General features: G+C 41.4%; 1 protein-coding gene across 2 annotated transcripts; it reads left to right on the forward strand.

The window, feature by feature from the left end:
- The first annotated feature begins 124 nt into the window (after window positions 1-124).
- On the forward strand, window positions 125-12,918 carry egfl7 (EGF-like-domain, multiple 7). Of its 2 annotated transcripts, none has more exons than XM_046067722.1 (9): window positions 125-315; window positions 4,630-4,887; window positions 5,509-5,631; window positions 6,618-6,730; window positions 7,634-7,729; window positions 7,826-8,035; window positions 9,861-9,937; window positions 10,294-10,456; window positions 12,401-12,918. In XM_046067722.1, the coding sequence occupies exons 2-9, from the start codon at window positions 4,808-4,810 to the stop codon at window positions 12,418-12,420; spliced, it is 882 nt and encodes a 293-aa protein (XP_045923678.1). In that variant the 5' UTR covers window positions 125-315; window positions 4,630-4,807; the 3' UTR covers window positions 12,421-12,918. The 2 variants fall into 2 exon arrangements, with proteins under 2 accessions (XP_045923678.1, XP_045923679.1); XM_046067723.1 differs by lacking the exon at window positions 125-315 and adding an exon at window positions 2,475-2,672.
- The last annotated feature ends 844 nt before the right edge of the window (window positions 12,919-13,762 follow it).

The raw sequence follows: 13,762 nt of genomic DNA on the forward strand, positions 1-13,762 counted from the left end.
GAGAGGGGTTTTATCAGCGGCAAACACTCACAGGAATTCCGGTTTGGGATTGTCCATCCAATTCCTGCGTTCCACAGGAAGCCCTGCATAAAAAGCAACTGAAAAACGCCCGAAGACATTTCATTTGGAGGCAGTCGACTCACGGGGAGCACATCGAATTAACCGCGAGGTTTTTATTTGAAAACCACCAACAAGAGCTTTAAAAGAAACTGGCACCATGGAAGAGTCCTCTTATCCACTGGACCGGCGGCTCGTGCCCATGGCCGCCGCTCAGCCTGCGCGCGCACACGCACCTGATGACCCCATACCGCGAGGGTAAGTTTAAAAAAGATAAGAAGAAAATTTAAACACATTTTCAAAGGCCGTGTTCATGTTCAGGCAATTGCGTTCTGTACAACTGTATTTTAAAATTTAATTTTCTGTTTTATTTTTTGAAAAAGGTCAGAATCGACTTTATTGGCCAATAATGAAACTGGCCGATTCTCATTAGCTCTGAATATACTCACACAAAAAAACACATTTACTGAAGGATACAAATGCAGACATACAGCTAAACAAAGCTAAGATGCTAAACAAATATGAAATTTACACATAGTCTAAAACTTTTATATGCATAACTTATATATGACAAGAGCTGGACAACAAACTAGGCCTATTAATAGCTACAGGTCAGATTGTTACTGTGCTGTGGGGTTACAGTCAAACTCATGTATGACAATGAAAGAGATTGTATTGCAGTGCCTTTCATTTTGGGGATATTTTACTTTTTTTTAAACTCATGCACATTAGTGATTTCTATACCTCTAAAAATACGTCCGTAATACTTTCTTAATTGAAATAACGGCCATGTAAGATAGACTGCATCAGTAGGCTAATCTAGAGCATGACATAAACACAGGAATAACCTTTATATTATAGTTATTCGTCATGTGAGGTTAGTCAAATATTGAACTTACTTGCCTAGGACATAGCTTTAGAGGAGAGATTTAATTAAAGCTCTTAATTACTATATATATTTAAAGTTTGACTGACATGTTTTTTCTGAAGGTTTTTGAATTAATTATTATTTTACAAATAATTTAGTTATATTTTATTTGCATAAGACGCTAGGTTGAATGATTTGGTATTCCCTAAGACTAGAAAACCTGACCTTAAGCAACAGTTTCATTTTCTTTTCTTACAACTTCCTGTATGGCTGCGCTTCTCCGGTTCCTTCAGTTTTCCTTTGACAGTGAATTAAAGGATAGGTTCTCAATTTTTCAAGTCTGTTTTAAAACACTTGTCCCGTGCAAATTATATTAAAATTGGGACTGTTTGTGCTTGCTGTAGTCATTCCTCTTGCTTGTACTGGCCGTTATGAGATCCGCTGGTAATGCGCATAAAGTGATGGTGGATAAAAATCTACAGTAAGTCTACTTATTCTGGGTACATATTCAAAAGTTTATCTGAAGCCAATGTGAGGGTTCAGCTGTCTGAGTTATCCAAATCCAGAGGATTTCTTCCAAAGTTGCTGTCTTTTTTAGTACAAACTCCCTGCTTTGTGTTACAATCCTTCCACCAAAACATACATTATATGGCCAAAAGTATGTGTACACACCTGTTCCAATCCTTTTGGTAGGGGCTGTTTTTAATCGTATGGTCTTTGTTCAGGGAAATCTAAAAATTTTTAGACAATAGCTCTTCCAACAGTTCGTGTTTATAATATGACAATGCCCCCCGTGCATAAAGCCAGCTCCATAAAGAAATGGTTATTTGGTGTGGAAGAACTTGACTAGCCCGCACAGAGCCCTAACCTCAACCGTACTGGACGCCTTGGGATGAACTAGAACGGAGACTGCAAGCCAGGCCCTCTCTCGTCGAACATCAGTGACCTCACAAATGCTCTTCTGGATGAATGGGAAAATGCAGACACACTCCAAAATCGTGTAGAAAGCCTTCCCATAAGTTGTTACAGCCAACTCCATATTAATGCCTGTGGATTTAAAATGGGATGTCGTAAAAGTAAGGTGCGCCGGTACTTTTGTCCATATAGTGTATAAATTAATCTTCAAAATGTCATACTAAAAAGACTTTGGAAGATACCTACGATCTGACTAACTCAAACAGCTGAAGCCTCTGATTTTGTCCCCAATCACTTACATTGGAAGCATGTTATGATCAGGGATCCCTTAATGGCCAGTAGGGACAGGAATGATTAGGCGACAGCACCCAGCATCTGTTACAATGTTCATACTTGAATGTTGTTTTAAGACACACTTGAAAATTTGTGAACCTATCCTTTAAATATACCAGCTGCACCTCTGCGGCGGTCTCTCTTCCCACCAGCCAGCCGATAAACCCAGTTTGGGAAGTTTATCATGAAGTATACATAGCCTGCACAGTGACGTCACACACGGTAACCCAGTACAGGCAGTCTGAGCTCCGGGACACCCAGCTGGAGGAGTGGGAGGACGTCCTACCATCACCCCCCATGTTCTCTGACAGTCTTGAGCTGCAGGGGAAACCTGACTTGTAGCGGAGTTTTATCACTGGGCTTTGAAATCACCAGCGGATTATAACTGGACTAACTTTCGTTCCGCGGGAGTTTCTCTACTTACCGCAGTGTGGGACTGTGTGTTGTTGTTTTTTTTTTGTGGGAGGGGGGGATTCATTTTAGGAACGCTGATTGCACGGTTTGTGATTATTTTTATATCCATGCATGCACCCTTGATATTTGCTCGTAGCTAACGGCTGTCCAGCGTGCGCGCTTGTTGTTCAGTGTTAGGAATGTGGTTTTCAATGCGTTTAGATGTCTTTATTTATGTTGAGTCATGTGTGAGCGTGCAACTCTGCGCGCGTGTATGTGAGAGTATAGCAGAGATGGTGCTCTGAGTTAAGGAGGTCGCTCTTAAAAACAGAGATCGCCAGACCTGTGCAGTGCTGTAAAACAGCGCCCTCTCATGACGAACGTGAGAAACGTTTCTGCTCATGTTATTCACTCATGTGTCAGTAGGCCAGAACTTATTACATTATGAATAATTAACGCACAGGAGACATGCAGATACAAACACGTGCTCTGAGCTATGTGATCACAGATATTCACCTGGATTACTTGTATCCTTTTTGTATGAATTGTATTCAAAGTGCTTTTTGCACAAACAAAATTAGATACATTCAGAATATTTGGGGGATATTTAAGTCTTGCTTCCATAATTAAGCTATGTACCACTTCACCTTTGGCTTGTACATCCCTTGTGTAGAAATATATAATGGTAATGTACTTTATGCATCCCAAAACATTTTTAATATTTTGATTTGATTTGAGTCTTCCATAACATCCAGAATAAAAAGCTATTTTCTGGCATATTTGTAGGGACACTGCTATACCACACCCAGCTGGTATCCAGACTTTTTGTTTTGCTCTTGCAGCACCTTCCTCACTGCCAATGTAATGCTGCTTTATTGTCACACACGTTGTATTGAAAGTGGCCCCCTCGCTGCCGTGATTTGTGAATGAACACAGGCTTCAAGATGTGCGTGTCCAGTCTCCGGGCGTCAAGCCAGCAAGGGGATCAGAGAGACACGCAAGCTTCTAACCAAGGCTTAGCATTTCCAGGATAACTGGAGACTCTCCTGCAGGCTACAGTCCTGTAACTTGCGATCACACCTGGCTGGCTTTAATGCCCCGTTCCCGAGGGTTCAGTATCTGATAAAAAACGTGCCTGTAGGATAGCCTCGCAGCAGGAGTGGATCCAAGCTGACTGTCATGCACTCTGGAGCTCCTTTACCACTCTTCCTTGCACACAGATGATCTTTCTTTTAATCCTATGCAGTATGTAATAATCCAAAATGGTGTGAGCAGATAAGTGAACATTTCTGTGAAGGGAGAGTTCTTTGTCCTTTTGTCCTGTCCTTTGTGCTATAGTCTCAGAGTCCATGCAGGTGCAGGTCAGAGAGTTCAACCTGCAAAGTCGGCAAGAACTCCGTATATAAAGCCAATAACCACATGCAATGTATTAGAGACCTACATATGTGGCTGTTTGTGTGCTTGTATGGCCTCTATTTGGCTGAGTGAACTCAGTAAGTTAGTTCAGACTTAGAGCCACTAAAACCAGTCAGGTCCACAGTTCGGCTTCACTTTCGTGCCAGTTGAAAGGCCCAAGGATGCATCCACGCATCTGCCTTGCAACAAGTTATATCTCTCTAAAAGGCTCTCTGTGTTGTCAGGAACATTTACTTCACATGGATTGGCAATTGTCTTCACTTGAGAGCTGGCACGCAAACCAATATCTAGAATGAGAGAGAGCAAACTAACCCTTCAGTTTGAAGCACACATAATACATAGGTCGCGTCTTTACTGCTGGCCATAAACATGTTTTAGGACTTGAGGAGGAAAATCACTCACCAGGGAAACACACTCAGTCTATGAGAAAAATAATAGGAATGTTAAACACTTGATCATTTTAGATTTAAAACATGACAAGACAAAACAAAAAATCACTGAACTAGCCAATAATTTATTTGTTTGGCTGACATTTTAATTAAACGAACTGTAGTGTAACGACAGAACTGCGTCACTCCGTCTTATAGACCAACAGTGCTAAATTGCTCTTTTAATACATAATTATCTCAAATTTCCACTCCTTACAGGTAGCTGGAGTCATCCTGCTGGAGGATAACGTGCACATTCGGCGTGAGGCAGACTTTGGCTACGATCCAATACCACCCCACCCCCCCCTCCCCATTCATCCTGCTCTCCTATTCCCTTCAGCTGGCATACAGAAGAGTGTGAGAGCCTGAGCGAGGGAACGTGGGAAAGTGGAAGACAATGTACCAAACGCTGTTTCTTTCCTCCTCCCTCTTCATCCTTCATGTGATGGGCACGCCGCAGTTCTTCACTCACCATGGGTAACAGCTCACTTAATACTCTTCCTGTGTTTATTATGGCCTGTCATTTGGTCAGTTTGGTCCTTCAGCCACAGATCTCCACTTCGGCTGTCATTCAGACCTGTTTGTTTTAGCGACCTCCTCGTTCGACTTGATATTCTCACCCACTGTGAATGTATACAAATTGGTTAAATGACATTTAAACATTTAAGAGTGCACTCTCTCAGGACCACAGCTCTACCCTTATATCCTAGACTTTAAGACACATAACCATAATGGGAGTCATTTTCAGATCGTTTGCACAAAGACCAAAATAAACTGAAAGCCAAACCAAAGGTCAAGTGGAGCCTATAAGGTCAAATTTCAACTCGGACACATATTCTGGAGTGATTCCACGAGTCAGTCAGGGGCAATTAGGCTGCACGTCGACTTTTGGTGACAAACAGAAACTTTGACACTCTAATCTGGAGTTCTTGGAGCTTTCTGAACCAGCCGGGAGCCACAAATATCTCTCTAGAATTGACTTACTAGCACTAAAACTTCTTATCTAAAACCAGCACAGCTTCTTGTACAGATGCTCTTTGAAGCTCAAAGTCCTTATTTCATGCCAATGAAGTTCAATCTCATTTCTTCCTTTTGCAGGAGGAGGACGTGTGGCCGAGACCTCCGTCACAGCGTTGTCGTGACAACAGAGTCGTATGTCCAGCCGATGCACAAGCCTTACATCACCCTTTGCCAGGGGCACCGGCTCTGCAGCACATACAAGTGAGTTTACCGGCACACAACAACACAAATGACGACATTATTAGACATCCTCCATTTTTGTTGGGCGAAACACCATCTGATCCACACAGGCTGGCGTTTCCGTGAGGACTCGGGTCATAGCAGTGTCAAAACAGTGTTCTAATTAAGCTATCACAAGATGTTTATTATATGAAGGTGTAAACAATGCTTGACATGTTTAGGAAGGGAAATGGTCATAAATAGACTTTCTCCAACACACACACACACACACACACACAAATACACAGAACTGGGTCATGGTGGCACATATTTGGGTGGAATCTAAATATCGAGTACTTTGTGTAACTACGGGAAATGAACTGCCTGCCCACAGAGACCACGGTCATGTTTATTTTGGACTGCATCTCCCACCATACTTACACACTCTCAATCTCTCTCCAACTCTGATGCTTTCGAGTCCCCCCTTACATTCCCTCCATTTAATCCTTTTGTTTTAACTCTTCCCTCACCACCAAAAATTCTATTTCACTTTTGGAGTTTCTTTTCATGCTTTTTGCTCATTATGTGGGCAGGCCTCAGACAATTACAGGTCTCTAATCCCATTCTCCTTGCTGATTCAAATTATTTGATCCTTTTGTTTTCTGAAAACACTCCTCCCGTCGCTTTCACGCTGTAGCTTTTGCCTCAGTTGATCACTTTGTATCTCTCCTTGCAAACCAAACATACCAGAGTCTCAGCAGGCTGCAGTGAAATTTAGATCTGACTTTGCATCTCTTCTCCTGCCTCTTGCACCCTCCCTCCATCCCTATCTCATCTCTGACACACTCTTGGAAGTCAGTGGTCCGTGGTTTCAATATTCCACCAAATTCCCAATCGCTCAACAACGTTCTCTCAGTCTGACAGAACTTGGAAAAGATCGGACCAGCTCAACTACACACGAGGGCGATGACAGCATTATGAAAAACCAGGAATCCCTAACTATGTGTGTCTGTGTTTTGTCTCCACAGGACTGTGTATGCGGTGGCATACCGGCAGGTGAGCAGAGCAGCACCTCCTTTGCGTTTCTACCCAGAGTGCTGCCCGGGCTGGCGGAGATTTCACTCCCATAACTGCAACCAAGGTAACCTGGAGGGGCACGTGATGGGCTTATGTGTTGATCCGTTTTACCGTATTTCTGTATTACCTGCATCTGTTGAGGAAAGAGGAAGCGTTTTTCAAATGTTAAAGAAGTAGTTCCTTTTGGGAAACATGCACATTCACTTTCTTGCAGAGAGTTAGATGAGGAGATCAATAACGCTCTCAAGCATGTACACTAAATATGAAGATACAGCCAGGAGATGCTTAGCTTAGCATTAAGACTGGAAACTGAGAAATTGCTAGCCGAGCTCTGTCTTAAAAGTAAAAAATTCAAAACATTAATAAAAGTACAAAAACTCCAGTGGTTTTAAGGGTGTGCTGGACTATTTCTTGGCCGGATGCAGGCAGGCAACCAGTGAAAAGAGGTAGTCAAGAAATAGTCCAGCACATACCCTCCATTAAACCACAACTTGTCTGTTTTACCTTTTTTTAAACAGCTTAAACAAATGAGATATATAATGTGTAAATTAGTGAAATTTAGAGGTGGCGGCTCCCTGTGTTTCCAGCCTTTATGCTAGGCGAAGCTGTCTCCTGGCAGTAGCTTCAGATTTAGCGCTTAGATTTAAGAGTGGTATTGATGCCCTCATCTCTTAGGAAGAAAGCGAATAGGCCTCATTTCACATAACTCACCATTAAACCACAACCACATTGTTCTTTGTAAAGAAAAAAAATAAAAATGAATGTGTTAATTTCAGAGCTTTAGCGATGCTGGTAGGCAGATTTTAAAGCTGTTTCCCCCCTGCTACCAGTTTCTGTGCTAAGCCTGGCTGCATATTTAGCATACAGACTTGAGAATGGTATCAATTTTCTCATCTAACTCTTGACAAGAAAGCAAAGAAGCTTATTTCCCCACATGTTGAATTATTCTTTTAAATATCTCTTACAGCTGTGTGTGGACAACCCTGTGTGAATGGAGGTACCTGCTTAAGACCCAACCAGTGTGCTTGTCCGTTAGGCTGGACGGGGCACCAATGCCAAACAGGTAAACACACACACACACACTTACCTGCACAACCTCACAAGTGTCTGTGAGCAAACACACATATGAACCCACTTCTTTGTCTTTCTTGTCTGTCAGATGTGGATGAGTGTAGCGAGCGGCGGCCGTGCACTCAGGAGTGCGTGAACACAGCTGGCAGCTATCGATGCACGTGCAGAGACGGTTTCAGGCTCGCCGGAGATGGCCGTTCCTGTCAAAGCCTTCCTCTGCCTCCTCTTCCTCCCCCTGCCACTCCTCCCTCTCCCACTCAGACCAGCCAGCCAACAGTGGGTGGTCACACAGATGCGGGTAAATGAGTAGCATAGGTGTGTGCGTGCGTTCACGTAGTACAATTTTGTGTCTTGCAGCAGCAAAGTGTCTGGAGCACAGAAGAAAAGAACATAGCCAGCCTCGCGGTCCATTATTACTTTTGGTACGCGCTATGCCACTCTCAACTCGTACCGTGAGTAATAATGCACTGCGACTGGTGCCAACTCCAGACAGATGCCTTGTGGTCTAGCACCGTGTGGTGAGACTGGGATCAGTTGGTCTTTGATAATGACTCAGTTGACTCCTATGAGTCCTGTAAGTATAGCAAACATCTGACTCTAATAGAGCTCCCATGCTGATAGAGACATATTTTTATCCGCACACTCCAGTAGTTCCCTTAAAAATGTTGCAATGTTGTCTCTTAGCAGAAAATTGTTTTTATGTGCTTCCTGTAACTTAGCAACTAAATAATACAGCCCCCCTCCATGTCTACAAATGTGGTCATTGCCCCCAGGACCATCCGTTTCAGCGTTTTGGGATTTAATGCAACATGAAACCTTAAAGAAGACTTTACTTTTCCCGATTTCTCCCACGTCTCTCCACCTTTGGGAATTTGTGAGTCACCAAACTGCAAATTGAAAGGGGATACTGTCTCATGCTCTGTCAGAACATGAAATATCTCTATGTAAATGTGAGATCGGCAAATTTCTCAGGCTCTGCTTCAAAACTCCCCCTTATCTATCAGTGTTTCTGTACTGAAGAAAGACTAAATTCACATAAAATGGAACTCCTCAGCTAAAATGAGACCAACCGTTCACTCCCCTGACAGTCCTGCATTTATTGATGAGTCAGCAAAAAGACAGAAAAACCACATGAAGAAAAAAAAGGGGAGGATAAAAAAAAAGCCAAAATATGACATATCTTTCTGCTTGGTTGAAAGCAGCAGAGGGTTTCATCGCTCAGCTCTCGCATACAAAACTGCAAGGCCAGCAGAGATGTTTTGCTTGAGGCTGCATTCCATTATCTGTTCATACGCACATAGGGATGTTGATGTAGATCACAGATATAAACACGGGTTTAAATGCTCAAAAAGTAGACCACCGCTCTGACTGCCAAGCTGCTGTGGAGGAGTGTTGGACAAAACTTGTGCATCTCCATCTTCCTCATTTTTTCCTCCCCGTCTCTCTTTTTCACTGTGCTCTCTTGGCCAACACTTGTGTTCTCATTCCAACTCCATCAACCCTGTCTGCTGGGGGTCATCGCCAGCTCCCCCCCTTTTCTTCCCCCTCCTCCTCCTCACCCTGTTTCTGAACTTCTTGTCTCAGTAATGGACCACATCTGGGAGAAATTGAGCTACTCTAGATCTGTCTGCTAAAGCACAGCTAGAAAGCAGGGGGTCCCCAATTTTGCATCCCGATCTGGGTCCCGCCTGTTCCATTCCCCCCGGGTGGAGCCAGACAGACACTTCCAGGCAGAGAAAGGATGAATGAGTGCTTGTCTATTTCTGGTGACCTCTCTTTCAGCTTATGTATCAGCTTTTTTTGGCCATTCCCATATCCATGATTCCCCCCTGTGCCCTAAATTCTCCTGGCCTCCCTGCAGCTCTGCTGTCCTCTTCCTGGTTTGGAGTTTAGAGACACTTCTTTGACCATGAATCACTCGAGGCGAGGGATTGGTGAGGGGCAGGATGCTTGAAGGAATCTTCCCAGAAATAAACTTTAGATCAGAGAGAGAGGAGTAAACGCATCATTCTCGCCTTTGATCGTTGCCCTAACCCTTCTCTCCTCACTTAAGTTTCCACAAATTCAAACGCTGTAGTCGCCCTCCTCTGATGTATATATCTGTATTTGTATGGTTTCTACAGGTGGAAGGTTCGGCCTGGTGGAGAATGTGACGGAGGAGGTACAGAGCCTGAGGAATAGAGTAGAGCTCCTGGAAAAGGTACACAGAAAAAAAACTCACGCACACATGTTCAAACACAAGCGCACAAATAAAAGCCACCTACCCTGATACCTCCCAGCTTCGCTCACCAGGAACACCTCTGAACGTTGTATGATGGGATGATATAAAATCCTAGTAATTTAATCCCCAAATCAAAGATGCTTTGAAATGCCAGACCTACACAGTTTTCTTGAATTTTTTATGTGTTTTATTAGAATCCTGCCTATGTTTAATGTAACAAGCAGAAAGGGTAAATGAATGATTAATTTTGCTGCAGGTCACATATGTTGTTTACAAGGTGAGTAATAGTCCTTTTCCTTCTCTTTCCCCACATCTCCCCTTCTCGCTCTGTGCAGAAGTTGCAGTTGGTGTTGGCCCCTTTCAGCAGCTTCTTCCCGTTGTCGCTGGACGAGGGCTTGTCAGAGAAAACCACCTTACTGTCTCACTCCTTCCAGCAACTAGACCGCATCGACTCCCTTAGTGAGCAGGTTGGCTTTCTGGAGGAGCGCCTCGGCACATGTGAGTGACCACAGGCTGACCTTTGATTGTTCGTAGTTCAAAGCATACGCACTTAGGAGGAGAGAAAATCCAATATTTAGTTGAACACAACTAGAATGTTTTGTCCCAGAAAAGCAGCAACAGGATTCAACTTCAACTTCTTCAAAAAGATCAGAGACCACGTAAAAGACCAAATGTAACAATTGTCCATAATGTAATAAAATAAAATGTATTACAGCTCATATTACCAAAAATCCAATAAATTAATAAAATCTTGTGCTTGTAACACAATAACCTTTTTGGCTATGACATTATAAGTTCAATGATACAATCAAAGTAAATCAAACTGTAAGTGAAATGATACATTTGCTCTTAAATTTTAACCTAATTAAGACAAGATTAGATAACACAAGTAGGAGTTTAAGAGTACTTAAACACTGCAGCGATAACATACTCTAATTTGCACTAAACACAAAGTACAGCTGAGAGACAGATGAGTATTGGAAAAACCAAAAAGTTTGAAATGATGATGGGATTCCCAAATACTACAATTCATCCTTAGGAGAACATGAAGTCTGTACTAAATTTCAAAGCATTCCATCCAGTATTTGTACAGACAATTTCATTCAACACCACAAAAGTCAACCTCATGGTGGCACTAGATGAAAAGCCAGGGGATCAGCAAAGTCAGTAGCAAGTCTGGACCAAAAAGTCTACTGACCAGAAACCGACACTGCCACCCCTACAGCCACACCACTAGCTTTGCTAAATCATTTATCATTTAAGTTGAGCATTTAAAAGTTTAACACTGACTAGACGTGTCAGTCGTAAGTCACTAATCCACTTGTACATGGCCTTTGATTGACACACTGTCCAGTGCTTAACACTGACAGCTTATTCTAGTGAAAATGATGACTAATAAGTACATAGGCATGTATAGTTGGGCTGGGCAATAAAACAATAATGATAATTATCACAATATAATTTTCCTCAATAACAGTATAAATTATAAACAAATTGTCAAAAAATATTTGATTTAAATTATTAGAATCTCGAATGAATTAGCACTTAATTTTTCTATGAAGGTTTATTTTGTTGAGGCAAAGGGACTGAAAAAAGAGTTACTAATCATATTTTTTGAATGTTCTACCTCAGATTTGTGAAGTGACCCACTGTTTGGCAGAAAGTGTTTGTCACGTTCTGATCATAAAGAGTAGTTTAACCACACAATTAATCATCTGGCCTTCAGTTTTCATTCAGGGGCAAAAATCAGCCATTAAACTTGAAAGAAATAATGATTTGACATTTTTCGTCATCAACTGATAGGAAATGTTTTTATCGTGATAACATTTTTGCCCATATCGCCCAGCCATAATGTTTAGTGTAAAGAACAGTAAAGATGTCAATCAAACCAAGCTGGTTTTTTCATTTTAAAGCACATTAATTAATGCAGTTATACCTTCATAAACTTTGATTTTAAATTTTAAATTTAAGGGCAAATCTATTAATTTAAGATTTACTGTCTGCTTTTTAAAAAAGAAAAGTTGTCATGTGAATTTCAGTATGGCTTATGTTTGTCTTGACACTGTCTAGGAATATCTAGTTGCATATGAGGCGTTCCCACATGGAATCCTGACCTTGAGAAACTCAGCGTTGGAGATTTTTATTATGTTCTGAGCTTTATCACATTTGGTTTTATTACATTATGGTCAATTATTACATTATGGGACTTCCGATCATGAATCTTCAACTATGTAAATTTTAGGCCAACAATCTTTAAATTGTGAATTCCCCTCAATTAGGATTCCAGTGGGTAAAATGAAATCAAAGCATGGTCTCATGGTGTATAACAGATTTTATTCAATTTTACAATCACTGCCATAAAGTATGCAATTGATTTATAAACTTTGGATAAGAAAGCGGACAATATAGTGTTGTAACTCTTTCCGCTCTCCTCCCATGTAGGTTCTTGCCGGGAGAATTAGCCACCGAACATGACCTGCAACATTCCCAGACATCTCCCATGAAGTTAATAATGATGACACAAACCTGCCAGAGGTTGTACACACCGAGACGGCTGGCGTTTGTAAGAAAGGGGATGGCTGCAGAGACGGCCGCAGTTCATGTCACACAAATCATCTGTGATTTCCCAATAGCTTCATTTACATTTCTTGTTGGATTACTGTCAAATTTTTGATTTTGTAACCGTGCCAGGGTCAGTGTCAGTATTGCATCATCCCTGTAACATCTGAATCAAACCCCCTGTTGGGATCAAAGGTCACATTGGCCACTTTGTTTCTGTGTTTGTTTTGCATCAGTGCAGCTGTGTCCTCTGTCAAAGCCCAAATTGTCCTGAGGCAGACATGGACATCTGTATTTATCTATTTAAATTATAAGTACTTGTAGTTATTTCTCAATGCGCCAATAGACTTTTTTTTTTTACCTAGTTTTGTAACATTTTGTAATAAAAGGTCTTAATCAAATCACCATGTGTGCTCATTAATATGAAAGGATTACTGAATGATCTTTACAAATGGCTTGTATACTACTGATACAAGTTAACAAACACTTAAGCTAACAACACTGGATGTCTCCTGTTTAACTCTTATATGTGCTATCATCAGTAGTGGAGGACATAAGTGCCATCAAAGACTATTTATATTTTATGTATTGCTCAAGGAGAGACGCAATTCTGCCCTTTATGGTAGGTATATAATATTAAAGTGTTATTTTACGCACTGCTGGCCGCCGGCACACAATAGCAAGCATATTATCATATGTAGCGCTGTACTATTTGGAGGATGCATCAAAAAGCCAATAATACTAAACAAATAAGCAGTAATCAATACAGAGAATCCAGTACAATACAACTGAGTTCCTGAGTTCAACCTGCAAATCTGTGCGCACGATAGTGGCTGATGGTAGAGAAGTGCAGCCATCCGGTTTGTCATGCGGTACGCAGCGTAGTTCATTAGGTTAGTAAGTTAATTCATCTTTTTAACGTAAAACTAATAGTAGGTACAAATTACAATGAAAAATACATTATTTGTGATTCAAAATAATGTTGATTAATGAATTAGTGACCCCCACAGATGAATGATTTTACTGCTACCATGGAAGCTCAGACCCTCCTAATGGGAGCTGAGCTCCCACGTAACTCGAACCCTGTAAGTAATCAACACCACTTTGTTAAAATACTCTAAAACAAGTAAGGGTTTTGCATTAAAAATTGTACTACTATCAAAAGAACAAGTATTCATTATGCAGAATTAATTTTTAAAATCATCTACACATTAATGTGAAAGCAGTATTTTAATGTTGTGACAA

This window comes from Micropterus dolomieu, linkage group LG13 (genome assembly GCF_021292245.1).
Source record: "Micropterus dolomieu isolate WLL.071019.BEF.003 ecotype Adirondacks linkage group LG13, ASM2129224v1, whole genome shotgun sequence".
Taxonomy (NCBI): Eukaryota; Metazoa; Chordata; class Actinopteri; order Centrarchiformes; family Centrarchidae; genus Micropterus; species Micropterus dolomieu.

Bases quoted from the DNA above. Each gene is read 5' to 3' on its own strand.
- egfl7 (XM_046067722.1), top strand. From the start codon at position 4,808: ATGTACCAAACGCTGTTTCTTTCCTCCTCCCTCTTCATCCTTCATGTG. The intron at 7,730-7,825 runs GTAAACACACAC...CTTGTCTGTCAG, and splicing joins GGGGCACCAATGCCAAACAG to ATGTGGATGAGTGTAGCGAG. The intron at 9,938-10,293 runs GTACACAGAAAA...CGCTCTGTGCAG, and splicing joins GAGTAGAGCTCCTGGAAAAG to AAGTTGCAGTTGGTGTTGGC.